Source organism: Prionailurus bengalensis, chromosome B3 (genome assembly GCF_016509475.1).
Source record: "Prionailurus bengalensis isolate Pbe53 chromosome B3, Fcat_Pben_1.1_paternal_pri, whole genome shotgun sequence".
In the NCBI taxonomy this organism is placed as follows: Eukaryota; Metazoa; Chordata; class Mammalia; order Carnivora; family Felidae; genus Prionailurus; species Prionailurus bengalensis.
The window spans coordinates 38,745,480-38,771,019 of record NC_057355.1 but is presented as its reverse complement, the minus strand read 5'-3'; the positions used below and the strand labels follow the sequence as shown (position 1 = coordinate 38,771,019).

The 25,540-nt window shown below is 55.1% G+C and overlaps 1 protein-coding gene across 1 annotated transcript in view; it reads left to right on the top strand.

Annotated features, from left to right (window-relative positions):
- Positions 1-1,075: 1,075 nt before the first annotated feature.
- SMAD6 (SMAD family member 6) overlaps positions 1,076-25,540 on the top strand; it is a 77,377-nt gene continuing 52,912 nt past the window's right edge. Inside the window, exons 1-3 of the mRNA XM_043555101.1 lie at positions 1,076-3,058; positions 10,672-10,728; positions 14,382-14,459. Coding sequence (XP_043411036.1) covers positions 2,245-3,058; positions 10,672-10,728; positions 14,382-14,459 — 949 coding nt within the window. The 5' untranslated portion in view covers positions 1,076-2,244. The remainder of the gene's footprint in view (positions 3,059-10,671; positions 10,729-14,381; positions 14,460-25,540) is intronic.

Below are 25,540 nucleotides of genomic sequence, written 5' to 3'. Positions count from 1 at the left end.
CAATGAGAGTAGCGGAATTTCTTTCATTCAGTGCGGGGCCAGGCTCCTGCCCGGAAAGGGGCGGGGTGCCGCGCCGGGGGCGGGGCCGCCGCGCGCCGCGGAGAGGGCGGTGCCCGCCCCACGGCCCGGCCAATCGGCGCCGCGCCCGGGGGGGGAGGGGGGAACCAGGCCTTTTTTCCCTCCGCGCGGGACCAATCCCGACTTTACAAGCTTGAACTTTTGCCACCCTCGGACGAGCGAGCGCGCCCGAGGAGGTACCCCGCCGCGCCGGCTCCAGGGGCAGGAGCGGCCTTAACCCTTCCCGCGCCGGGCGGCCCGCTGCTGCCGCCGCGCCCCCTAGCCAGTCCCGGACCCAGTGGGCCGGGCCCCTGCCCCCAACCCATCCCCATGTCCTTGGTGAAACGTCGCAGGGGAGAGCAAGACCCCTACCCACATCCCTCTCGGTGGTGCAGAGAATCACTTGGGGAAAGGGGAGGAGGAAGCACCCGGCCCCGAGGGGGCCCGGGACTGCTGGCCTCCCGCCTAGCTCCGAGGGAGAGCCGTGGAGACCGTGAGGAGCCGGAGAGGAGACACTCCCCGCCCCTACCCCACCCTCTGCAACTCGCTACCTCGGGCAAGCCTGGAGCCCCCTTGCGCCAAGCGTCCCAGGTCCCTCAGTTGGCCCCGCAGAGAGACCCCTGACTGCGACAGGGGGTGTGGAGACCTTGTGCCATCAAGATCCCGCTACCGTAACAAATCGGCCGCCCCCTGCTCCCAAGAGACTCAGGCCAGGAAGGCACACACGCACACCCATTTTTATTAGCCTTCCCTGGGATGGGGGTTTGGCCCAACTCTAAAGTGCAATGTGTGTTTGTAAGTTTGTGCACAAGCCAGGGAGAGGCAAAGCGCCCCGTTTGCATCCAAGTCTCAGTGTGTCCACCGAGCCTTCGCGCCGCTCGCCCGTGGTTTGTGTAACTCGCGTGTGTGTGCGCGCGCGCGAGGGGGTGTGCTCGCTCGCATCCGTGCCCGCGGCGCGACGCGGGCTTGAAAGCGGGCCGTGGGCGCTGTCAGGCTCGGGGCGGGGGTGCCGGGGCGAGCGTGGGGCGGGAGCCCGAGCTCGGCCCGCCCCGGGAGCCGGCCCTTCGGAGCCTCGGGCCCTGCAATGGGACGTGTTCTCCTTTAAGAGTTAAGAAACTTGAAACCTTGTTTGCGCAACAATCAGCGCCGCGGAGCCGCCAAAGTGTCTAGACTGGCATATGATGGGAGGCAGCCAATGACTCCGCGGCGCTCCTCCGGGGGCCCTCAGTGTGCGTTTGAGGAGAACAAAAAAGAGAGAGAGCCGAGCGGGGGAGCGAGCGAGGGAGCCGAGCCGAGAGAAAGAGCCGCCGGGCGCTGCCTCGCCAGACCTCGCAGGGACCGCGGGGCCACCGGGAGGCACTTTTTGTGGAGGGGGGAGGGGGACGACCTCTGCAGCCGCGGCGCCCCGGGCGTCCGAGCGCAGCGTGGGGCGGGCTGCGACCTCTGCCTCGGTGGATTGCATTTTTAATTAAGGATTCCCAACAGCTCTTTGGGATTTTTACAGTTTCCACTCATGTGTTGACACCCGCGTTCAGGAGAAACTTGCTCCAAGTGCATCTAGAGCCTGGGACCTGAGACGGAGTTGGCTTTTCGTGCATGCAATTCCAGGATTTTGGTTTTGTTTGGGCTTTCTTTTTCTTTCTTTCCTCCCCCCCCCCCCTTCTTTTGCAGGGAGTAAGAAGGAAGCTGAAGGTATCAACAAGCCGGCCTTTCGGATCCTGCAGGAAAAGCCCATGTAGTTAAGCGTTTGGGTTTTAAAGGCAGGGCTGCCCGGACACATCTGGGGGGTTCGGCGGGAGCGCTTTGTGCTCATGGACCAGTCGCGCAACTTTTGAAGGCTCGCCGGCCCATGCGGGGTCTTTCTGGCGGAGGGCAGCCTGCAGTCCCCCTCCAGCGCCGGGGCTGGAGTTGCTGAGTAGCCCGGCCGCCGGGGTCCATGTAGCCGCTGGCCCGGCGCGGACTGCGGCTCGGCGCGCGCGTGTTCCCCGCCGTCCCGGCCCGGCGAGCTCCCTCATGTTGCAGCCCTGCGGCGCCCCTTCGACGACAGGCTGTGCGCGACCTGCACGGCGCCCGGCGGCGGAGCTTCATGTGGGGCTGCGGCCCGCGCAGCCGGCGCCTCGCTGACGGAACGGACCCCCGGTAACCGGAGACTGCCTCCCCCCCACCCCCGGCGCCAAAGGATATCGTATGTTCAGGTCCAAACGCTCGGGGCTGGTGCGGCGACTTTGGCGAAGTCGTGTGGTCCCCGACCGGGAGGAAGGAGGCGGCGGCGGCGGCGGCGGCGACGAGGATGGGAGCTTGGGCAGCCGAGCTGAGCCGGCCCCGCGGGCACGAGAAGGCGGAGGCTGCGGCCGCTCCGAAGTCCGCCCGGTAGCCCCGCGGCGGCCCCGGGACGCGGTGGGACAGCGAGGCGCCCAGGGCGCGGGGAGGCGCCGGCGCGCAGGGGGCCCCCCGAGGCCCATGTCGGAGCTGGGGGCCGGCGCTGGGGGCTCCCCTCTGGACGCGGCGGAGCCGGGAGGCCCGGGCTGGCTGCCCGAAAGTGACTGCGAGACTGTGACTTGCTGTCTCTTCTCGGAGCGGGACGCCGCGGGCGCGCCGCGGGACGCCGGCGACCCCCTGGCCGGGGCGGCCCTGGAGGCGGCGGGCGGCGGGCGGAGTCGCGAAGCCCGCTCGCGGCTGCTGCTGCTCGAGCAGGAACTCAAGACGGTCACGTACTCGCTGCTGAAGCGGCTCAAGGAGCGTTCGCTGGACACGCTGCTGGAGGCGGTGGAGTCCCGCGGCGGCGTGCCGGGCGGCTGCGTGCTGGTGCCGCGCGCCGACCTCCGCCTGGGCGGCCAGCCTGCGCCGCCGCAGCTGCTGCTCGGCCGCCTCTTCCGCTGGCCCGACCTGCAGCACGCCGTGGAGCTGAAGCCCCTGTGCGGCTGCCACAGCTTCGCCGCCGCCGCCGACGGCCCCACCGTGTGCTGCAACCCCTACCACTTCAGCCGGCTCTGCGGGCCAGGTGAGCGCGCGCGCCGGCCGGGAGCGTTGGGGGGGTTCCCCTCCCCGCCCCCTTCCGCGGCCCTTCGGTCCGCGACGCCGCGGGCGGGGGGAGCTGGGGCTGCAACCCCGGGTGCCCCTGGTGCGTGGGAGCCCGCGGTGGAAGCTCCTCACCCTGGCGGGACGGCCGGGAAGTGGGTATCGGGGCACACGTGTCAAATGGCACCTTCTTCTTACGGCTCCTCCGGCAGACTTAAAAGGCTGTGCATTGGAGTTTTCTCAGTGCAGCCTCAGGGACCTAACTTACGCTGTAGCTTCGTAGACAGTGAAAGAGAAGAGCAGGCCTGACGGAAGCCCAACACAGAGTCGTTCGCCCCCCTCCCGGTTTATCCCAGTCTGTTTATACCTAACGCGATACTTTCCTATATCCAGGTGGATACAAGTTGTGAAATGGGGTGTAGAGATCATTCACGGCCAGAGTCACCGGTGTTCCTAAATTGTCACACTTGTTCCTTTGTATACTCTGGCGCAAAGCTCCTCTCTCAAAGTGGAGACCCCCTTCTTGCCTGACTGTACCCAGCATCCCTTGGGTGTCAAATATCAGGGCCCGCCATGGTCATCATTGTCAATTCTATGTCCAGTTTTTCTAGAGGGTCCTGGAGGTGTCTGGAGGAGGAGGCGAGGCGGCCAGATATTTTATTTGCCTCTGAGAACTGCCTCCCTTCTTTGTTCTCTTCCTGGGATTTCCCACACACACCCACCCCCAGCACTGCTTACCTGAGCAGGCCCTGGGTTCTGGAACAGAGGTGAGGACAGGTGGAAGCTTCTGGCAGGCCAGAAGCTTGCAGTTCCCCTGTTCTGACCTCTGCTCTGCAGGGCTTGCACATTTCTGCCTGTAGCATCTTAGGGGTGTATGCATCTTAGGTGGCTTTGGGGGGCCTGTGGGGGTGAGACCTACTGGAAGAATAAAGGCTCTTGGGCCTGGAAGGGCTCTGAGCTCCTCCAGTCTGTCCCCTCTGGAGAGTCTGCACCCAGCCTGGGGGCACATAGAGGGTCAGATCACAGATCTTCTGATACCTAGTGTGGAAGGGGAGGGTGGGCCCAGGATTTGTCCCAGATGTCTTGTTCGGTGCAGTGTAGTGGCTGGAGGGGAAAGGAATGTGCTTCAGTGGTGGTTCCTGAAGACAGCACTGATGGGGGGTAGGTGGGGAGAGGCAGCATTCATCTGGTCGCCCTGGTCCCCACGTGGTCACTCCAGGCCTGATTCAAGGGCTTTGGGCAGTCCCTGACCTGTGACCTGTGGTAGGCTTTCTGTGTCCCTTGTTCCTCTTCCAGACAGCTTCTCCTGGAAGTGGCTTCCTCCCCTCTGCCACCCTGTCTCCTCCCTAACTCTGGGGCCCAGGTCCCCATTTGTGGTTACCCTGTCCCTCATCATTTTTATTTAGTGGGAGATAATTGGTGGGGCTCACTGTGTGCTTTTTAGCAGGCTCTGGCAGGTATTTTCTCTCTTACCAGGTCAGTTTGCCAGTGACTATTTGTTGAGCACTTGCTCTGTGCCAGGCACCATACTGGGTGCTAGAGTGGGGAAAGCGGAAATAGGAGTACGACCCATGCCCTTAAGAAACATAATCTGGGCAGGGAGATGGGGCAGAGATGGGGGAAGAAGGGCCAGGTCAGTGGGTCTGAACTATCAGAGCGCTGTGGGGTGTGCAGGTAACAGGATCCCCTCCAGGAGCTCCATAGCTTGGAGGATGGAGACCACCTTGGAGGATGGGTTGGGGAGGTGGGCATGGAGGAGGAGGGGGGGGGCAGCCGAGAGTCAAGGTGCCAGGCAAGCTCAGGTGTGTGAGCCGGAAGGGATGGCATGGAAATGTTGGAGCAACAGACAGGCCCCCCCTCCCCCACCCTGTTTCTACACCTTGGATTAGAAGTCACCTTAGGGGGTGGTTTGAGCCTCACAGACTGCCAGGTACAGGTTGGGGGGCAGTTTTTCCCCTGCAGTGGAAGTTCTTCACCACAGACCTGGTCCTAGGCTCTCTAGTAAGGCTAGTTTGACCTTGGGTGAATAACCTCTCCTCACAGTCTCCTTGTGAGTGGAATGGGGGTGGCTCTAGAACACTCCACATCTCATTCTAGACTGAGCATTGTTGGCACTTGACTCCCTTTCTCCCTTTCTCCTCCCAAAAGGAGGCACTGGTGCAGGGGCTGTGTCTCCTGCCTGTTTGCCAGCCCTCCCCCTCCTTCCCCCATTCAAGCCACCCTGGGGGCAGTCGGGGGGGGGGGACCCATGGTCTGGGAAGAGTGTTCAGTAGGCGCCAGGTTGACCCTGTTGCCTCATCCCCTGCCTGGTGGCTTGGGCCACTGGGACCGAGAACTGGGGAGCCCTTTGCTGCCCACCCCACCCCTGCTGCCTGGCCGCCAGCCTGGCTCCTGAAGCTGGGCGGGTGCATAGCTGGAGCTCAGCCGTGCGCATCCTGATAAGGAGACTGCTCCTTCCAGGGCTCTGGGGGAAGAGGGCTGGGGCACTGGGGCCGACAAGACAGACACACTCATGGATAGCAGGCACATAGCTGGAGAGTATACCGGAATACCCAGCAGGCCAACTGAGGGGCACCAGTGCCCACCTGATCCCCACAGGGAGCCCAAGTGACAGGAGGCCCCTTTCTGGGCAGTGCTGACCCCTGCTGCTCAGGGCAAACCCTGCTCCCATCCATCAACTTGCTTTGGGACATTGGGGCCAGTTCCCCTTCCCATGGGTAAAGTGAGGAGGTGGACAGAATCCCTAGGGTCTGATATGGGCGGATTCCAGGTGACACAGGCCTGCCTCCCCTGCCCTGCCCTCTCCCCCATGTTTGTCTCAGAAAGTGGGGGTCTTTCCTCTGTGCCCGGCCCTGCCCTGCACCTTCGACCCCTTGGGAGTCAGACCCCAGCTCTCCTTCCCTCTTGTGTGTCTTTCTGTCCTGGGAAAAGCCAGTTCGCTGAGCTTGGTGCCTATGTGGACGGAAATGTGGAGAAATACTTTAATCACAGTTTAACCTGTGTTTATACATCTCCTTTCTCCTGAAAGTATCCATTAACTTTGGAATAAATCTCCTGCTCTTTGCTTCACTACTTTTTTTTTTTTTTTTCTGTAATTATATTCAGTAAATTACTATTATCCAAATTGCGCCAGGGAAAGAGACAGAGCGAGAGAGAACTTCTAAACGACTGGAGGAGGCCGCCTAGGAAAACACAGGGTTCCCAGGCCAGGACTATAGGAATTAGAATGGGCTAAAAAGTTTTCCTTTTATTTGGCCTGGCATTATCCCTTTGAAATGAGATCAATTTCAAGTTGGGCTTCCAAGCCCCTGCCCCGCCCCTCTGGCGGCCCCTCGGCCCGCCCGCCCTGCTCCTCGGAGCTCCTCCTTGGAGGTGAGGAAGGGGTGATAATGTGCAGTTTGCCTCTTGCTGGCGCCAGCCGGCCGCGCTGTTTATCTGGCTGCCGGGGGAATCTGGGCAATTAGGCTCAGCCGGCCTTAAAGCGCCAGGAGCTCCTTTTCTGAGGCTCCCGTCCCGGGCTTGAGGTTGAGCCTTCAGGTTCTGGGGGTGGAGGGGAGGGCACTCGGGAGGCCCCCTCCCCACCCAAAGCCACCCCCTGCGGAAGGTGGCAACCGGGAGGCCCAGGGAGGCAAGTGGATCCTTTCCTAAGGGAGATGATGGGCTCAAAGGGGGTGGGGATGGAAGGCATTATCCCAAACTGAAACCTTACCAGGCACTGGGAGAGGCTGGGAGCTCTTCTGGCTTTAGAATTAGGGTCCAGATCCCGAAAGGCTAAGTATCACCCCCCTCCACCCACTAGGGGGCTAACCAGAGGCACGTTTGGGCCGAGCTGAGCTGAGCACTAACCTTCTGGTACACTTGGCCCCTGGCTGACTGCTCTTACTTCTGAAGGAAGTTGGAGGAGATTCCTGAAGTTGATGCCTGAGGCTGGATGTCTGAGGGGGCTGGAGCGTCTGATGTCTGTCTGTCTGTCTGTCTGTCTGTCTCTCTCATGTCCATTGCTTTCAGAGGAGCCTGCAGGGCTCTGGGGGGGGGGGCTCTCCCCTTCAAGTTTAGAGCATCTAAGTTTATTACCGAAAAATCAACACAACTTTGGCACTCACTCATCAGGTAGCTTCTCAGAGGGGAGCGGAGAGAGGGCCTGGAGGCAGCCCACACTTCCTCTTCTGTCCTTTTGTCTCGCGTACTGAGTAGTCCACCTGAGTTAATGACCTAGGGCTCCACTCTCCCAGATCCGTGGGGCCTGGAAGTGTGGGAGTGAAGCAGAGGGGCCGGTTAAAGGTTACCCAGTACTGTTCATAGCAGCATTATTCCTAAAAGTCAGAAAACAGAAATAGCCCTAATGTCTATTAGCTGATGAATGGGTAACCAAATGTGGTATATCCATCCAATGGAGTATCATTCGGCCATAAAGAAGAATGCAGCTATTGAATGGATGAGCCTTAAAAGCATTATGCTGGGTGAAAGAAGCCCCCCACAAAGAGCCTCCTACTATGTGAGTCTGTGTGAAATGCCCAGAATAGGCAAACCCACGGGGACTGAGAGTAGATTTGTGGTTGCCCACGGGTTGAGGGCATAGGGACCGACTGCTAACGGGACAGGGCTTCTTTGGGGTGATGCAAATGTCCAGTAATTGTATTGTGGTGGTGGTCTCACAACTCTGAATATACTAAAAAGCACTGAATTCAACACTTTCAAAGAGTGAATCTTAGGGTAGGTGAGCAGAAGAACTCAGGTGTTCAAAAAAGGTAACCGGGTGTTGGTTCCCGCCTGGCCTGGCCCTTTGTTGAGCTGAAGTAAAATAACATCTTGTGCCTTCCTCTGTGGCCTACCTGGCCGGACCTCGGGTGCCCCATCCGTTGAAAGCAGCAGCTGACCTGGGTGACCGCCTGACATTATAAATCCCTGTGTCTCGTGGCGGAGTCTGTGGGCCTTCATACTTTTGAACTTGCCCAGGATGGAATGTAGCGTTCAGCTTCCAGCCTCTAAAGTTGTTAAACAGTTCGGTGCAAACTGTTCTGCTGGAGCACGTGGGGGCCTGGTCAGGTCCCTCCCCAAAGCTTTGCAGTGCTTCCCTCGCTGGTGAGATGGACGTTCCAAGTTTGTAGATTCGCTTTGTGCCTCATTCACATCAGGACACACCCAGCCTGCGTGTGGCCATGGGTGGTGGCTGTCTCAGGCAGCTCCTTCAAGAGGGGACTTCAGTAGCCCTTCTCCCCTGTATTTTCAGCTTTGGGCTCCAGGTAAGCAGCCCCTGGGTGAAATCCTGGGGTTGATTACAGTGGCTTGACTCCAGCCTCCACGGCCCACTGCTGGCAGGTTTCACTTTCGGGGGACAGATCTGGGAGGGCAGCTGTCCGGAGCACCCCCCCACCTCCCCGCCATGTGTGGCCTGAGCCTTAGCCGATCAGATTTTTGCAAAAGGAGCCCTGACCCAGGAATTGCAGGCCTTCTGATAAGTTGAGTGGGGTGGTGGGAAGGGCATGAGGCTGGGGATCAGGAGACCTGGCTTCTGGTCCTGACTTTGGCTCTACGACCAGTTCAGCGTGTGGCACTGAGGGAGCCGCTCCCACTGTCCAGGCCTCAGTGGTCACTGTACAGTGGGAGCGCCAGCCTCAACTGTCTTTCTTGGTAAAGCTCTAGCCCCGCTTGCATACTGCTTTGTGTCCTGAAGCAGGGCTGGTCCTCGCTGAGTCTGGTCTCCAGCCCCTCCAAGGCCTGCGCCAGTGGGTGTGACGTGGGTCCTACTGAAGGCAGATAGTTCCCTTCCTCGAGTCTGGCTTGGCATCTCCTTGGGGTCACCCCTTTGGCCTTCTAGGTCCTCTTTCTCCACACCTTTGTCTACACGGCCCGAACTTTGCCATTATCCTCGTCACCATCACGAGGATAATGACTTTAGATGTTTACTGAGCCCTCTCTGTGCCCGTGACGTGCTGGACCTCGCTGGGGTGAGGCGGTGTGATACGGGGTGCCTCTTGTTGCTGCCTGTGTCATTGGGATGTAGAGCCAAGTCGGGCCCAGGCCCAAATTCCAGTTCCATCATGATTGGCTGGGGGACACTGGGCAAGTCAGTCTTCACATCTGTAAAATGGGAATAATAATGGCCATCTTATTTACTTTGGAGAAAGGACAAAATAAGAATAGGTACCCATGAGCATGATTAACCACTCTGTACCTAAGACCCAGAAGAATGAAAGACAATAAACGAAATAGAAAATGCCCTGCATGGAGGAAGAAACAGGGTAGGCATTCAGCGCATGTTTGCTTCTGTCCCCAGTGGCTATTCTGTGATTCACTTTTCCTTCTCTCAAACTCCTGTCCACAAAAGATTCCCTGTTTCTAGACCTCAGAGCCCTCACTTTGTTGAAGTAATTTCAGGCTGGAAATGCTGGGGTGGGGAAGAAGTCAAGCTGCATTGGGTGTACAGAGCAAAAAACAAATGCTCCTACAGCTAATTGTGCCTTATTATCATTGCGAAAAACACTTATTACCCCTTGTGTCATTACTGATACCTGCCTAATAATAGTTATTACCACTTTACTACCACCGAGAGTTTGTTTTAGTTTGCGATTTGATGGTGTTTAGTTTCATTTAGGGAAAATGAAGGGTCATTTCATTCATGCAAATTGTTACTTAGTTTAGCAAATTGTTACTTCCCCTAAAGCAAGAGGCTAAGGAATTCTTCTGAAGACAAAATATATGTTTTCAAGGAGGAGTATTTTGGGCAAATGAAAGGAAACCCAAAGAAAAATACCGTAGACGATAAGGAATCACAGAGGGTCTGAGATGGGAGGCCACGGAGAACTTGTGGGCCACCCCTTCTCTTTACAAAGGGGGAGACTGAGGCTGAGAGCTAGCTGGAAGTGACTGGCTTAAGGTCTCTCATCTAGGTAGCTGGGTTGACTTCCTGGGATCTAGCCAATCTTACCTTCCACCCTGCCCCCAAGAATGTCAGTTGTAATGCAGCTGATCTGGAAGGAGCTTCTGTGTCTCTCATGCTCGGTGCTGATTAGAGTTGCCAAATTTAGCAAATAATAGTAAAGAATGCCTAGTTGAATTTGAGTTTCTGACAGACAGCACGTAATTTTTTAGTGTAAGTATGTCCCAAATCTTGCAAGGGATATACTTATGCTAAAAATTACACCACGTATGTCCAAACTTCAAATTTAACAGAGCTTCCTGTGTTTTATCAGGGAACCGTAGCTCTGACTTGTTACAGTAACAGCTACTGTTTGTGCATGTATTTTTCCAGAATACCAAGAACTGTTTGACATAGTCTTCTTTTGCCCTCCTGGCACACCTAGAAGCTCTTTGTGATTATTGTCCCTGTTTTAGAGCTGAGGAAACAAGCTCAGAGAGGTGAAGCAACTTGCCTGAGGTCACACGGCCAAAGGTGGCAGAGGAGGGATTGAGTCCGGGTCTGTATGCCACGCCTGTGGCCTCACCTGTTGGGCAGCAGAGGTGGTGGGAAAAGAGGAGAGTTTCCTGGGGGCTGGATTTATTATTTGAGGAAACCGATGATCAAAAGCAGGTCCACCCCCCCAGGTGTGAACTCCCCCCCACCCCAGCAGTGACATGTTGTCTCCTGTCTTTCAGAATCACCACCGCCCCCCTATTCTCGGCTGTCTCCTCACGACGAGTACAAGCCACTGGGTAAGTGTGTCCTCCTTCCCACCGGCTCCCTTTCAGTCCAGGGCCCAGCCTCAGTGCTCAGGGGTGTGGAGGGGAGGGGGGAAAGCAGGCCTGGTTGCCTTTGAGATGGGGCGAAGTTTTACAAACACACCTCCGGTCGGGCCAAAGCAGACCCAGGCTCTGCAGCCGGCTATTTACGTCTTGAAATTCCTCGGCTCATCATTAACCTCTCTGTGACCTTTAAACATGGGCCTGTGGGAGATGAATGGGTTTTGACTTAAGCACCTCATTGGAGATGGGTTTGGTATTTCCCTCTTTTCCTCTCTCCCTCCCCCAGCCCTTGGTTGTTCTCCTTTGACTTGTGTTAATTAGCACTATGACAGATAGGTAGAGCATATGAAGTCCCCTTTGAGAGGGGTGGTGTTTTTCCCCCCATTTTAAGCCAGGAAGTTCACCTGGGCAGAAACAACCGTTGGACTGTGCAGAAAATCCGTGTATTGGTGCAGAAAGCCCCTGGCGTGGTCCGACCCCGGGGTGTGCTCCGTGGAGGTGGTAATGTCATTATAGGCAGGTCCCACTCAGAGTCAGAAGTGTTCTCTGGAAACCCTTGGGGCTAGATGAGCAGCTCATATTCTGGAGTAGCTGCATGTGGTTTTACAAGTAGCGGTGGCTTGTTTTCTGGCCCTGCTGGGTCCCCCAGAGGAGGATACCAGGGATGGGGTGAGTTCGTTTGGCTTTACTAAGTACCAAGAGAGAAACTTTGCGACCCAGGCAGTTCCCGTGGGAGTCAAGCTTCCAAAGTCCGATAGCACAGCAGTGATGCTCACACATTCCACCAAGTGACCACAAGAAGTAGGTTTTGTTTTGTTTTTGGTAAAGGCCTCTTCCCAGTAGCCTGTGTCAGCATCATCTGGGAGGTCACTTCTAAGTGTCGCAGACTCTCAGGCATCCAGGCCAGTTTTCTTTCCAGGCCCCCCCCCCCCCCCCCCCCCCCCCGCCTTGTGCAGTCAGAAATGCCCACCGGGTCCCTTCAGGAGTTTGACCTCTTCAGCCTAGGAGGACAGAGCCTGTCCCATGACGGTGTGTGAGTCAGTGGTTTAATGATGGCAACTTCCTCATTGTTTTTCCCCACGGATGGTCATCCCGTGCATGGAGGAGCTTTATTTAGTTTTCTGGGGGAACCGAAGAGGTCATCTGGTGGGACCCTGTCACTTCATAGATGAGGAATCTGGCTGAGGGCTGGAGCGGGCCCTGCAGCTAATGAGCAGCAGGGCTGAGGCAGAAACCCCATTCAGCTCGGCGGTTCCCCATCCCTCCCTCACAGGCCTGTCTCAGCATTTCCCAAGTCAACATAATTGCACTGGTCGCTTAGAAGATCTGTAGATCCATTAGAGGAGGGGGGGAACCCTCAAAGGTGCTTAGTAAATGTAGCCCCTTAGGTCGAATGTCGAGGATCATTGCCCCGAGGAATTGCAGGTCAGCCTGTGATAAAGCAGCAAAAATCAGGACACCGCCTGGCCCTGCAGAATGACCATTTGGAAATCAACAGGTGTCCCGGTTATTTTACAAATGGGACAACTGAGGCCCGGAAAAGAGGAAATGACACTTGCTGGTGGTCACATAGCTCAGGAATCTGTAGACTATGGCCTGCCATCTGTTTTTTGTATGTTTCGTGAGCTAAGGATGTTTTGTACTTTTTTCGATGGTTAAAAAAAAAAAAAAAATCGAAAGAGTAATATTTCCTGACATGTGAAAATTACATGAAATTCAAAGTTTAGCATCCGTGAAAAAAAATCCCGCTGGAATATCACCGTGTTTGCCTGTTTCCATGTTGTCTGTAGCTGCTTCTATGCTATAGTGACACAGTTGAGTAGCTGTAACAGAGATCGTGTGGCTCACAAGGCTTGAAAATACTATTCGCTCTGGGGCCTTTTGCAGAAGAAGTTGGTGAGCCCTGATTTTTATGACTGATGGTGGAGGTTGGACTCAAACCTGGGGCTCCAGCTTCAAAGCAGGGTCCCTCTCTGGGGCTCGAGCAGTGATCAAGGTTGGGAGTGTTCTTTTTCTCCATCAGCCACTGCAGGGTATCAGATGTCAGGGCCTCGCTAGATGCAATAAATGGGAGGGTTTGGAAGGATGCAGGATAGGGACTTACTAGCTGTGAAAGGTGGGAACCGTTCCCATGCCTGGGACCCTCACAGAGCTGCCCACGTTGGCTCTACAGCGGCTCCCGCAAGGAATAGGGTCCAGCCTGCGATGTTGCACTTTGGGAACAGTAGATCCGAAAAGCAAAACGCTTTTAAGAAGTTCCCGCTTGGGCATTGGGGTTATTATTTTTGTTTCCAAGAGATTTTCCATGTGTCCGTAGTTTCCTCCTAACACATTTTAGCAGCAGATAACTTTTTCGTGTCCTGATAAATGGTCCGGGCTATTTTTTGTATTATTTTCTTTTCCTTGCATTGTTGCTTTTTCATAAACAAAAAGTCAGTTCACTTCTAAGCCTCTGTGATCACATGAGACCAAAAAGCAAAATAAAACCCAGAACACCCAGTCAGCATCTGGCAATTGGGAAACAACAACAAAAAAACCCCAAACCACCCCCCCCTAGAATTGGTTAATGTTTCATCTTCCCGCTCCCCAAACCATGTGGTAAAAGGGAAAAAAAAAAATCCTACAGGATCGAATGGAATTCTAGCTAGCCAGGGCTTTGGCTAACGGTTTTGGTTCCAGGAATCCCCAGGTTGGTCAGGTGGGACCCACTGAGCCAGACTTGGGTTGAGCTGGGTAAGAAGGTGATGAGCTGTCAACCTCACAGAACGTACCTTTTGACGCCTTCACATGGACAACGCCCCATAGCTGGTCGCAGAGGAAAAAATTTGCCAGTCTGCCTGCCCCCAAAAGGCATCGGCTTGTCAAGGTGGTAGCTTAGTGTCCAAGAGAAAACGTGCCAAAGATTTTCTTTTCCTCGTCTCACCGCACTGCAGACAGGGAAAAACAAATAATGCATGCCATACGAAGTACTTAAAACTACTTAAAAAAAAAAAAAAAAGAATGCCTTAAAAAACCAGTCCAGGCATTGAAAGTTGCTCCGTGAGCAGGTTTGGATGTTAAAGAGTGGAGGAGGGAAGAGCGAGAAAAAAGTTAATCTGGGAGCAAATGCTTGAGCCCTTAATTAGAGGGGTGTAAGCGGGACAGAGTGAGGATGGCTGGTAACTTGTTAAAACAGAGCTTCCCGAGCTCCAGCGGGAGGAAGGAAGGAAGCAAGGAAGGAAGGAAGCAAGAAGGAACAACTTTAAGAATTTTAATGGTTGTAATTAAGCACAGCAACTATGAATTGTTTAGGGGCTTAATTTAACCTTACCCACAGAGGCTCCAAGTTGCTACTTGCTCAGTCCCCTGAACTTGGGTTATTTCTGTGGTCAGGGCAGTTGAAACTTTTTCAGGTGTGAGGGCTGCAGCAGTCAGCATTTTCCAGGGAAGTTCCAGGGTCGGCTGGCCTGGTCTCGCGTGATCGCGGGACCAAGTTACAGAGTGGCATCAGGAAGCTGAGAGGGACACGTCGCCCTTTGCAAGCACTTGCGTGTGCACATGCACACGTACACACACAGATGCGTGAGAAGAAAGGAGAGGAGCGCCCCGCAGCCAACTGAGTTGTCTTTTTGTTTCTTCCGTAGATCTATCTGATTCCACATTGTCTTACACTGAAACGGAGGCCACCAACTCCCTCATCACCGCCCCGGGTGAATTCTCAGGTTGGCATTTCTGTCCTTGCACGTTGCTGTTGTGTTGAACTTCACAGAAGGGGGACAGGTTGGGGGCGGGGGCTTGATGGAGGCCTTTTTGATTTCCTTCCTCCTTTTCTTTTCCCCTTTCCTCCCACCTCTTGGATAGGAAGACTGTCCCTGTCTTCATCCTTGGCGTCCTTGGGGTTAACGACAATCTGTACGAATGAGATCTAAAGATGGTCACTTTGAAAGTGCCTGTTGGTCCACGTGTTCACCAGTGGACTCCTCCTTGTCTCATGGAAACAGGGAAAGCCCAGCATGACCCTCTATCCCTCATTTTAGCAGGGGAACCTCTTTTCCCAGCTGCCAAGAGGCCCCAGAGTGGATGTGTTTGTATATATTTATCTTTGTGGGTTTCTCCTCCTGTCCACACCTCTGGGGAAGGACAGACGTGGAGGGTCAGAAGAGTGGAGGTCGAGTGGGTAGAACGAGCTTGGACAGAGGCTCTGGCAAACGAGGAGTTTGCCAAAGGTTGGTAGCTTCCATGTCTCTCCCCGAGCAGTGGATGCTGGGCTAGGAAGCAGAGAGAACCCCAGTTTGGAGTCTCCCAATCCCCTGCAATTAAGAGGTGACCACAGGGAGCTTCACATTCCTGGGCCTACCTAAACCAACCCTTCCTTAGGAGATCAGAGGTTGGTGGTGCCCGGGGGGCATCGAGGGCCAGGAGGGACTCTGGTGCTGAGGTCCGTGGGACCCTTTGGGAACATGATGGATGGGTGTGCCGTGAAGACAGCTGGGGCTTGTGGCCTGGATCTGTGCTGTGTGGTGTGACAGCCACTCAGGCTGGAGCTGCCTCCCAAGTGGGCATGGCTGGGTCTCCACGTGAAGGCCTCTGTCTGTCTGCATCGCAGCTGCCCTTCCCCTGCCCCACGCCCATGTCATGATAGCAATAGCCGCGACCATAGCCGTTTAGTGTTTCCTCTGCATGGGCCCCTTTTTCATGCATCAGCTCAGAACAGCAGTAAAGGACTCACTCAGGGTCACATAGTAGCAGAACCACTCGCCACTGTGCTTATAACCACTGCTCTGTCCCCCCTTCCCTGCAAGGGCTGACTGTATCCCCAATGCCTCCATTCCTTCACGTGAAGATCTGTCTGTTATTCTTGCCAACCCCTCCCCATGACTCTAAGGGTGACATGATGCTGGCTGTGCATGGCTGCCTGGCCATTTCCCGTGTCTGAGCCCCTCTTCATTCCGTATTCCATCACAACCATGGAGGTCGCAAGAGTATGTCTGTTTCAAAGATAGGAAAACTAGAAGCTGGAGCAAGAAGTGACTTGCCCTGGGGTCACATAGTGGGGCTCAGCCGGTACTGAGGTCCAGGGCTTCGGGGTCCTCCCTGCCTTCTGGTCTCTGGTGGCCCCCTCTAATCGGGGGTTTCCTCTGTGCCTTTTGGTCCCTACTTGGTTGTAGTGTTTTTTCCCTGAAAGACCTTACCGGATGAATGTAAGAAGTTAATATTTCACTCCATTCTTTTTTCTCCTTTGCCTATGTAGAAGGAAGCCACATATAATTTTGAAGCAAGAGGCTTAACGGTATTTCTGAATGCATGATTCTGTGCCCTTGCCAGCCCTCAGGATGTGTTTAATTTAGGTGATTGCATTGGGATAGGTTGGATGGATGGGTAATTTTTCGACATCCCCCCCCAACCCCCATCCCCCCAATTAATGGTGGAAATTCTCATTTGCGGGGGTGCTGTAGAGTTCTGCAGTACGTTTGCAGATGTAGTCTCTCTTTTTTTAAAAAAATTTTTTATGTTTATTTAGTTCTGAGAGAGAGAGAGAGAGAGAGAGAAATGAATGAGTGGGGGAGGGGCAGAGAGAGCGGGAGACATAGAATCCGAAGCAGGCTCCAGGCTCTGAGCTGTCGGCACAGAGCCCAATGCGGGACTTAAACCCATGAGCCGTGAGATCATGACCTGAGCTGAAGTCGGACGCTTAACCGACTGAGCCACCCAGGCGCCCCAATCTCTTTTGATCTCTATCATCCCGGAGCTGATCTGGTGTGTGGCTCAGGCCGGAGGGAGCAGACCCCAGAACACTTAGGGAAACCAGGAGAGAGCGCCCTCTGGAGGGACGTCTCTGGGAACCCTGGGGTCGATAGGTTTGGCTGCCTCCAGGGCCCAGGGGCCCTGTGTTTGGGATTACTGCCCAGTCATCCCAGAGCGGTGTGTGGTAATGGCCAGTGAGGAGGCCCCTGCTGTTCTTAACTGGACAAGGACTACTTGGTTCTCATGAGAAAATCGGGGGGGGGGGGGGGGGGAGGTGGGCATCCAGTGACTTGGAATTCTGAAGGGCTAGGGGAGCTGGGGAGGAAGTTTGGGATTGGCACTGAGGGGATCAAATGGGATCTGGCGGGCTTTGGTCTGAGATCTGGGTTGTCTCAGTAGGCAAGTGGAACCTTTCCCACGTGGTCACCCAGGCCCCTTCCAGGGACTTAATGTGTCTCCTCCTACACCGGGGGCTCCCTGTTCAGCTTTTCCAGCTTACTCGTGCTCTGGGAATCTGAGGACCAATGGGCAGTACGTTGGCACTGCCCCTGCCTCCTGGGAGCTCATAGGCTTGGGGCTGGAGTAGCTGTCACACTGGAGGACAGGCTCCGGGAGGGAGGCCCGGCAGGGTGAGGAGAAGGCCCAGAGGGGTGACAGGTCTCAGTGGATGAAGTTAGGAGTCATCCATCTGGCTAGGATGTAATGCAGGGTTGTGCCTGGCAGGGTGGGAAGTGAGGTCAGAAAGATGATGGGCAGAATGTGTTGGGCCAGGCCAGGGTGTTTGATGGTCAAGGACAGATAATCATGCTGCCACTGCTGTTGTCAACAGTTGACAGTTCTTGACACTCACTACTGAGCACTTTGTGAAGAGCTGGTCATTCTCCATCTCGTTGACTCCTTACCACGAGCCAGTGAGACAGATGTGACTCCCCCTGTTTTATGGGTGAGGAAACTGAGGCTCATTGCTGGGCAGGCTGCCCAAATTCCTGAATTGTGAGTGGCAGGCTTGGACTGGGACTGCCCAGCCCTCCAGCCCCGAGGGTCCTGCCTGGCATTCCGCAGCTAGCATTCCCATCCCCTTCCCTGAGACACACCCTGGTGGGGGCTGGGGACAGGGTAGAGCCTTGGGACAGTCCATCCCTGTTTAAGGACTGAGGATGGGGGTGCAGGGCTGGTAAGAGGTGTAGGGCTTTGTGTTTATCCTTGTCACCACTGGGCAAACCCTGCAGACCACCCAGAGGCCACACCAGCCAGCCGCCTCAGCCCCCTCTGCCTCCCTGAGAGGCAGCTGTTCCTGAGAGCCTGGCCCCTTTCTTGAGCAGGGTCTGCAGCCCTGCTTGTTGGCCTTGTTCAGTGTCAATCCCAGCGCCTGGCTTGGAGCGTTCTATTTTGATCCAGCTCCAAGGTCTTGGCTTCACTTTCCTGTTCTGTGGTTGAGGCCACTTTAGGGGGATGGTGGGCATTTTGAGGCGCAGTCATAGCCGGGGCAGGCAAGGGCATGTGGGTGGCTGGGCGGGGGCATGGGCAGCAGGACAGAGGGCTGTCTTGTGTCAGCTCTCTGCTGAGTGGTTGACAGGACACCCTCATCTGATCTGTTTATCAGCTCCACATTTAGATGCGTGATCCCTGCTACACAGATGAGAAACCTGAAGCTCAGGAGGGACAGTGACTCTACCAAGATTACTCAGTGAGGGGCAGAATGCACAGCTTCCACTAGATCTAAAGACCCTGACACCCAGAGTCTTGACAACCTAGGAGTTCCTTTTGGGGTGACTTCAAAAGCTTGATGCTCTGGATTCCTTCCCTAACTCAGAGCCTGGGACGCTGTCCCCTGACTATCTAAAGCTCCCTCAGGCCATCCTTTTCCCCTCCATGACACCTCTACCTTTCTCCCATTCCCTTGATTTCAGTTTAGTTTAGGGAGGAAAACAAGATTAGCTAGTTAAATTCACACTAAAGTGTGAGTGGCTGGTAGGCAACCCTTCTTGGCAACTTGAAAGTAGAATATGCTGTAATTCAAAGAATTGTAGGATGAAGGGCCACATAGGCATGGTCATTCTGAGGAGGGATGAGTGAGGAGGGCAGGATTCTCTTAGCTCTTGGCTGCCCTAGGCTAGAAGAACAGAAAGAGCATAACACAAGGAGCATTATGCCCTGGGTGGGAAAGAGCAGCCAGACCAGGCTCTGTGCTGGGTGCGGAGTGAGCTTTGGGCCAAACGTTTAATGAGGGCCTGAAGTGCTGTGTTGCTTTAGAAGCCAGGCCTGCCCCATTCCAATGCTGTGGGGCTGGGGGGGGGGGGGTGCAACCCTGGGCCAGCTTCAGGAACCAGTGACTCCCCTCTGGTAGCCTATTCTAGTGCCTATCAGATGGCTATTCAAGTGCCTTTAGTAAGTACCTATGGTATACAAGGTGTGGTATAAGCTGCCAGTCACAGGGCTGTCCTATTTCCTGACTTTGGATGTGTGTACGGTCAGTCCTCAGAGCATGCTGTTTCTTTAGAGCTGTGTCGGTGAGGGCGGTCCCTCACTTTAAAGAGGGAAAAGCCCAGGGAAGGAAGGGAGCTACACAGGACCACGTGGTGGTGTGGGGGGGGGGGGTGGGAGCTCAGGTGCATGTATCTTTCCTCCATCAACCAGACTGTAAGCTTCTTGAGGGCACAATTCATTCTCTAGGATTCTTGCATTCTGTAGATTGACAGAGTTTGGGAACAGAGGCTCAGAGAGGTTAGGAGAGTGGCTGAGGGCCACACAGCGAGCATAAGCAAGTAGAGCCAGGTTACAACCAAGGGGGGTCCATGCTGCCCAAACACCTGCCTCCTTTCCTCTCAGTGGTCTCTGAAGAGGTACCCTCTGGGGTTGGCGCTGTCTGATGTTCTTCATCGGTGGCTCCGGAAGCTGGGAGAGGAACATGTTGGTGCGGTATTGTTTCCTGCTGCTTCCTGATTCTAGGTTCCCAGATGCTCTCCTCAGACACCCCCATCCACCACAGACCCTAGAGCTCCTTGTTCTCCAGGGTCCTCAGTTCAGTTCACTCCATGTGTGCTGAGCTTCTCTAGCAAAGTGGCTGAAGAGCACGGGCTGTGCACTGTTGGACCCCGGGTTCCAGTCCCAGCTGTGCCCTTTCCTAGTTGTGGGGCTTTGGGACAGCCACTTAGCCACTATGAGATGATGCCCGTGAATCAGCCAAGGCTTGGCACACGGCATATGGTAGGTGTGGCCATTACAGCGTGGCAGGCACTGTGATTAAGGCTGGGAGCTCAGAAGATAAAAATTACATTATCTCTATCGTCATGGTACTCACAGTCAGGGGAAGATGCAGTAATAATGAGGAGGGGTGTAACAGGCCATCCAGAGGAAGAAGAGATTAGGGATAGACGCTTGGTGTGGTGAGAAGGCAGCCCAGGAAGACTTCCTGGAAGAGGTGATGTCCAAGTTGGGTTTTATGGGATGAATAGGAGCCTACAAAAGAGACAAGTTTGGGGGGTGGGTAGATGCGTTCCAGGTAGAAGACATAGCAGGTGCCAAGGTCTGGAGGTGAGAAAACAGCCTGATGCTGAAAAAGCAAAGGGATTTAGAGGGGCTAGCAAGCAAAGCACCTGGTGTTGGCAGGAGATGAGGCAGGGGGAAGCCAAGTCCTGTTAAAAACTTTTTACTGTAATACACAGAGTGCACAGGTAATGTCCGGCCCAGCCAGTTTGTATAAACCGATCGCACCCGGGTGACAGGCAGAGCCCGGAAAACATTGCAGGCACATGACAGTGTTCGTTGTCTGTAGGTCTAGGTGCTGTGTGCCGAGTGGTTTAGGAGGAAGCGCTGGAGGGCAGAGGGGTAAAGTTTTAGCTGCAAAACGGCTTTCACTTTGCTTTGGAGAGCAGGAAGGAAGTCTTACCTGGAGTTCAAGGCAGACGGTACCTTGACACATTTAGACTTGAACCCAGATTGGTGCCCACGAGTTAAGAGCTGGCTTTTGGGGGTGGTCCACCCTTGCTCTGTCCATCCCCCTGGGTCAGGCTCTGGCCTGGTGGTGGTGGACCTGGATGGATGCTGGGTTCCTGGGCCAGGACCAGCTTGTCATCTCCAATTCAAGACAGCCCCAGACTCCTTGACTTCTCTCAGGGCAGCAGTTGAGGAGAAAGACCAGTTGCCTCTGGTTCCAACATTGGCAGCATTGGGAACTTGCATCAAGCATGTTTGACTGTTTTTTTTCAGTTTTGACCAACCAGAGCGGGGGAAAAGCCTTTTTCTCTCCTTAAAAACTCCTGGGATGTCACACAAGGACCTATTCTTCCTAGGCTGGTTGTCTGAGGCTGGAATGGAGATAGTGAGGGGTGAAAGGCAGCAGTGACAGAGGTGTTCTGTTCACCCAGAAGACAACAGGGTATAGACAGCATCCTGGGAGGACCAGGTGTTTGTGGAGGGGTCTGGTCATCCTGGCTTGGCAGGAAGCACTGTAGGATGGAGGGCAGCACACTGGAGTGGCTTCCGGGCTTGGTTTTGGCCTTTACCCTGTGGCATGACTTCAGGCAAGCACTTCACCTCTTTAGTCTCAGTTTGTTCAGCTGTATATTGGGCCATTAGGCCACTGATCTCAGGGTCTCCTCGGTAATGGTGTGTTCCAGCCAGAGGGTACCAGATCCTGGCCCTCAAGGGGTTGTGCAGGGAGCTGGGGCTTCTGGCCTGGTAGGATCTTAGCTTCTCATCATTGTCCCAAAGCAGAACTATGCCTGGGACAAGGCCATGTGGAGGGAGGGGATCGGTGTCCTGTATCCCTCACCCCCTGGAGCACTAAAGCTTGGAGTGGGGGTACACTTGACTGATGAAGAATCCAAGGCCCAGAGAGGGCAACTGAGTCACCGGAAATCACACAGCTTTTATACTCATTGGGGTCCCGGACAAAGGACCCCAGAGCTGGTGTGTTTCCTGATGGTAGGCTTTGGGATGACGTCAGTGTCTTGAACATTTATTAGGAACCTACTGCATGTCAGTGGCAGGTGATATAAAGTGAAGAAAGCCTGGCCCTTCCCCTGTAGGAGCTAATGGTCTAGAAGGAGAGATGGACCGCAAGCAAAGAATGGTGAATGTTTGCTGGTGCTAAGTGCTGGGGAAATATTGGCAAGGCTTAGCACCAGCACAGAGACAAGAGCTGGGGACTCTGTTGGGGTGGGAATGGGGTATGCAGGGAAAGCTTCATGGAGAAAGTGATTCTGGGTTGGGTTTTGTAGGATGACTAGGAGTTCACCAAGAAGACAACAGGGTATAGACAGCATGTTGGAAACGAGGGACGGCTTGTGCAGGAGCAGGGAGGTGTATAATAGCACCATGTGTTCTGAATTTGTTTGTGGCCAGAAGGTTAATATGTGTGAGATGGGGGAATAGGGAAAGATGAATCCAGCGAGATTGTCCTGCATCTGGAGGAATGGATTAGAGCAGAAGGCTTGTGGTCACTGGGGCCAGAGGAACTCTAGAATATACTTGGTCCCGAAGGGGCTCTGGACCTTGTCTGGCATCCAGCACAGGGACTAGCCCATAGCTGGAGGTCGCTGTGGGATGGATGAAGGGATGAATGGACGATTTTTTCTTGTCCAGGACCAAGAGACCCAGAGTGAGAGAGAACCCATAAGATCGTAGCACATATTCAAGAATCACGGGTAATCCCGAGGTCTGTGCCAGGCACCTTGTAAAGTGCCATGCATGTATTCACTCATGGAATCCTCCCGACAGCTCTGTGAGGTAGCTACTTTTATTAGCCAGAAATAACTGAGGCTCAGAGAGGTTAAGAAACCTACCCAAGGTCACCCAGCTAGAAAACTAGAACTGGGATTAGAACCCAGGCAGTCTGGCTCCTGTCGGGTTCCCCAGTCTCTGGCACAGGGCCCTTCCTGCCCCCTGAAAGATACAGGACTGACATGGTTGTTCCTCTGGCGCTTTTGTGGCCCTGGGTACCCCCCAGATTTGACAGGAACAACTGTCACCAGGCCCCAGAGAGGAGCTCTGCTCATCAGATGGTTGCTGGATGAGTAAATGAACGACCACTGGGATGGCAGGTGAGCAGGTTTCCGAGAGGGGGTTGCTGGGCCCAGGGGGCGTCCTGTTCCTGCCCAGGGTGCTTTGGCTCGAGACGGAGGCAGCCACTGCCTACCCCTCACTACACCTCAGGCGGCGCACATCTCCGGGAGAACCAGCAGGTTTTCCGAGGAGACCTGAAATTCCAGAAAATGCAGTTGGTTGCTTCCAGCCTAATCACAACCATCTGTCTGCCGGGCTCGGTGGCTCGCCCTCCTCCTGTCCTCGCTGGCACGCTTTCCCTGGGCGTCTGTAACAATCGGGAGCCGCACTCGAAAGTTTCCTTGTCAGGGTAGAGCGGCTGTTGCCAAGAGCTCCTTCTTTGATGCAGAAAATATATCCTGAAGGTACTTTGTCAGATGTTTTTATATTAAACATTCTCCCTCTGTGCCCCTTGGCCGCCAAGGGAAGCAGAGATACATCACTTTTCCAGTTGCCCTTTGTGGAAAGAATTCCTGGTGTTTATGGGCCCTTTCCCTTCGCCACCCCTGGCAGGGCCGGGCACCCCTCGGCCAGAGAGGGGAAGGCCTTGGGGGGTGGCACCCCTGCAAAGCAGGGGTGCCCTGGCCTGAGGGAGGGACACTACCCTTACCCTGTGGTAGAAGCTTCTGGGTTGGGAAAAACAGAGGTCTCATGTCTGGAGCAGACATCAAAGCCACTGCCCCAGACTGCAAGGTGAATCATTGCCAGGACTTTAATTGATCTTTAAAAAGAGAGGTAGGAGCTCAGAGATAGGAGCCTGGAAACCATTTTAATCACTCCGAGTTATCCAGGGTTGTGCCAGCACGGGACAGAGCTGGGAGAAACTGGGCTGTTAGGCCTTCTGTGCCAGGTGGGGGAGAAGGTGGGGAGGCGGGCTCCGGCACCCAGCCTAGAATGGGGGGTGTGGGCAGCGAGGGGCAGAGTGCACCTTCTGGCTCTGGCCCCCTCCTCTCGGGCTGAATGGGCTGAAATATGGCACCGGAGGCACCTCTGGAGACAGGCTGGCTGCATCTGCCCATCAGGATGTGTGTGCCCCGGAAAGTCCCAGGCTATGTCTCTCCCCACCCCTCTGCCTGTCTCTGCTCCCCTCCCTGGGTCCTCTCATCCTCTGCCTTATATCCGACACTGAGGGGATATGCTCCCCAGGTGCCCTGTGGGCTCCCAGCCTTGCACTCGGCAGCTGTGTGGTCTTCTGCAAACCACACATTCTCTCTGGGCCTCGGGTCCTGCCCTGCTGGGCTGAGGGATGGGGGGAACGGGTCATGGGTCACTCCCACCTGCCACCACAGCTGCAGGAGAAGAGAGGACACTTTACAAGGACTCCAGGCTGCTCTCAGGGGGCAGATGCTGGGAATGGGGTTTGGGGGGCAGGGCCTGGGTCTTCCCCACCTAGTGCCCAGCTCAGGGCCCAGAGTGGGCCAGCGGTAGATACTGGCATGGTGTCTGTGATTCACAGAAGGCCCCCCTGCCCCCCCTCCAGAGGGCCTAAAACAGAACAGCTTTCACAGGGATGCCATGCCCTCTCCACACCCCTGGACTCTCTCAGCTCATGTGGTCTGTCTCAGGCTCAAGGAAACCCTGGTATGGACTGGGGGAGCCCTGCCTCTGGAGCCTCCATTGCTGTTTGACCAGAGAGAGGAGCCAAGAATGGCAGAGAGAGCCCATCTCCTCCTACCTGGCTGCCCAGCTGTGTCTTAGCTGCCTGCCCTCTTCCTCACAGGACAAAGGCCAGAGAGAGCCCCAAGGGCTTCCTTGGAGTCTAACAGTAGGGCCGAAGCTGGCCTGGGGGCCAGGAGACCCGGGTCCCAGTTCTGGCTTTGTCCCACCTGTCTTGGTCTCAAACTGCTTCCATTCAGCCTCTCCCTCTGTAAAATGGGCCAGTAGGTCTAACTCATTGGTTCTCAGTTCTCTTTGCACATTAGACTTGCCTCTTCCCTGAAGAGTTTTTAAAAAGCTCAGACCCCATTCCAGAAATGCTTGGGGAGGGACTGGGCATCAGGATTTTTAAAAATTCCCCAGGTGATTCTAATATGCAGCCAGGGCTAAGAACTCAGATCTGGCCATCTCCTCCTCAACGCGGAGCCTTTTCTATAGCGGGGGCCCCCAGCCTGTGCTTGATCACTTCTGGGGATTGGGTGCACATGGCATCTCAAAACTGCTTTAAACCAGGTGTCATAACTTCCAGTGTTCAAGGGAGAAAACTGAGTGTGGGAGGTGGTTAAACTTGACTTGCTCAAAGCCACTCAGCTAAAGGTGAGCGTCTGATCAGCAACTCCGTGAGGTTGGTGTAGTTTTCATCTTCTGCAGCGAGGTGGGTTGTCCGATGGCTCAAGAAAGTCGCTGCCCTCCTTGTTGCCCGGACGCCTCCCTGGATCTAAATAGCCTTACCAAAAAGTGAAATGAGACAGTCAGCTCTGCCCAGGCCTGCTTCTGGACCTTGAGGTATGGTGTGGAGTGAGGCGTATAGATGACGGGATGCTCAGGGACCCAGCAGGGCAGGGGTGGAAAGCCCAGGCTTGGGGGCCAGACAGACCTCCCTCTTGCAGCCTTACTTCGCTTCTGACAAGTGGGTTTGGCAACATCTCATGGATGCCCTGGAGATGCCATACGTATGGTGCCTGGTGTGCATTTGATTTTCTGTGAATGTGAGGAAGTGAATTGGTGACCAAGTATTAGCATGCTGGGTGGGATTGCATGAAGGAGAAGGTACCCAAGGCAGGGCCTTCTCAGGAAACTTAGAATCTAATTAGAAAGATTGGGGGGAAAATCACTTCCTAGAGAAGCAGGGTAAATGCTGTTTCCCAAGGAAAGAGTGTGGGCTGGGAGACAGCAGCTACCCAGGGAGGCTGCAGGGGATGCGGGGAGCAGAGCTGGGGCCAAGTCAGATGGAGGGTTTCACCAGGCCACAGGGGAAAGGGCACCCCAGGCCCTGGGAGCTGCTGGGCAAAGGCAAGGCGATGTGAAGATGCTTCTCTGAGAATGGGCATAATCCTGGCAGGGCAGAAGGAAGTGA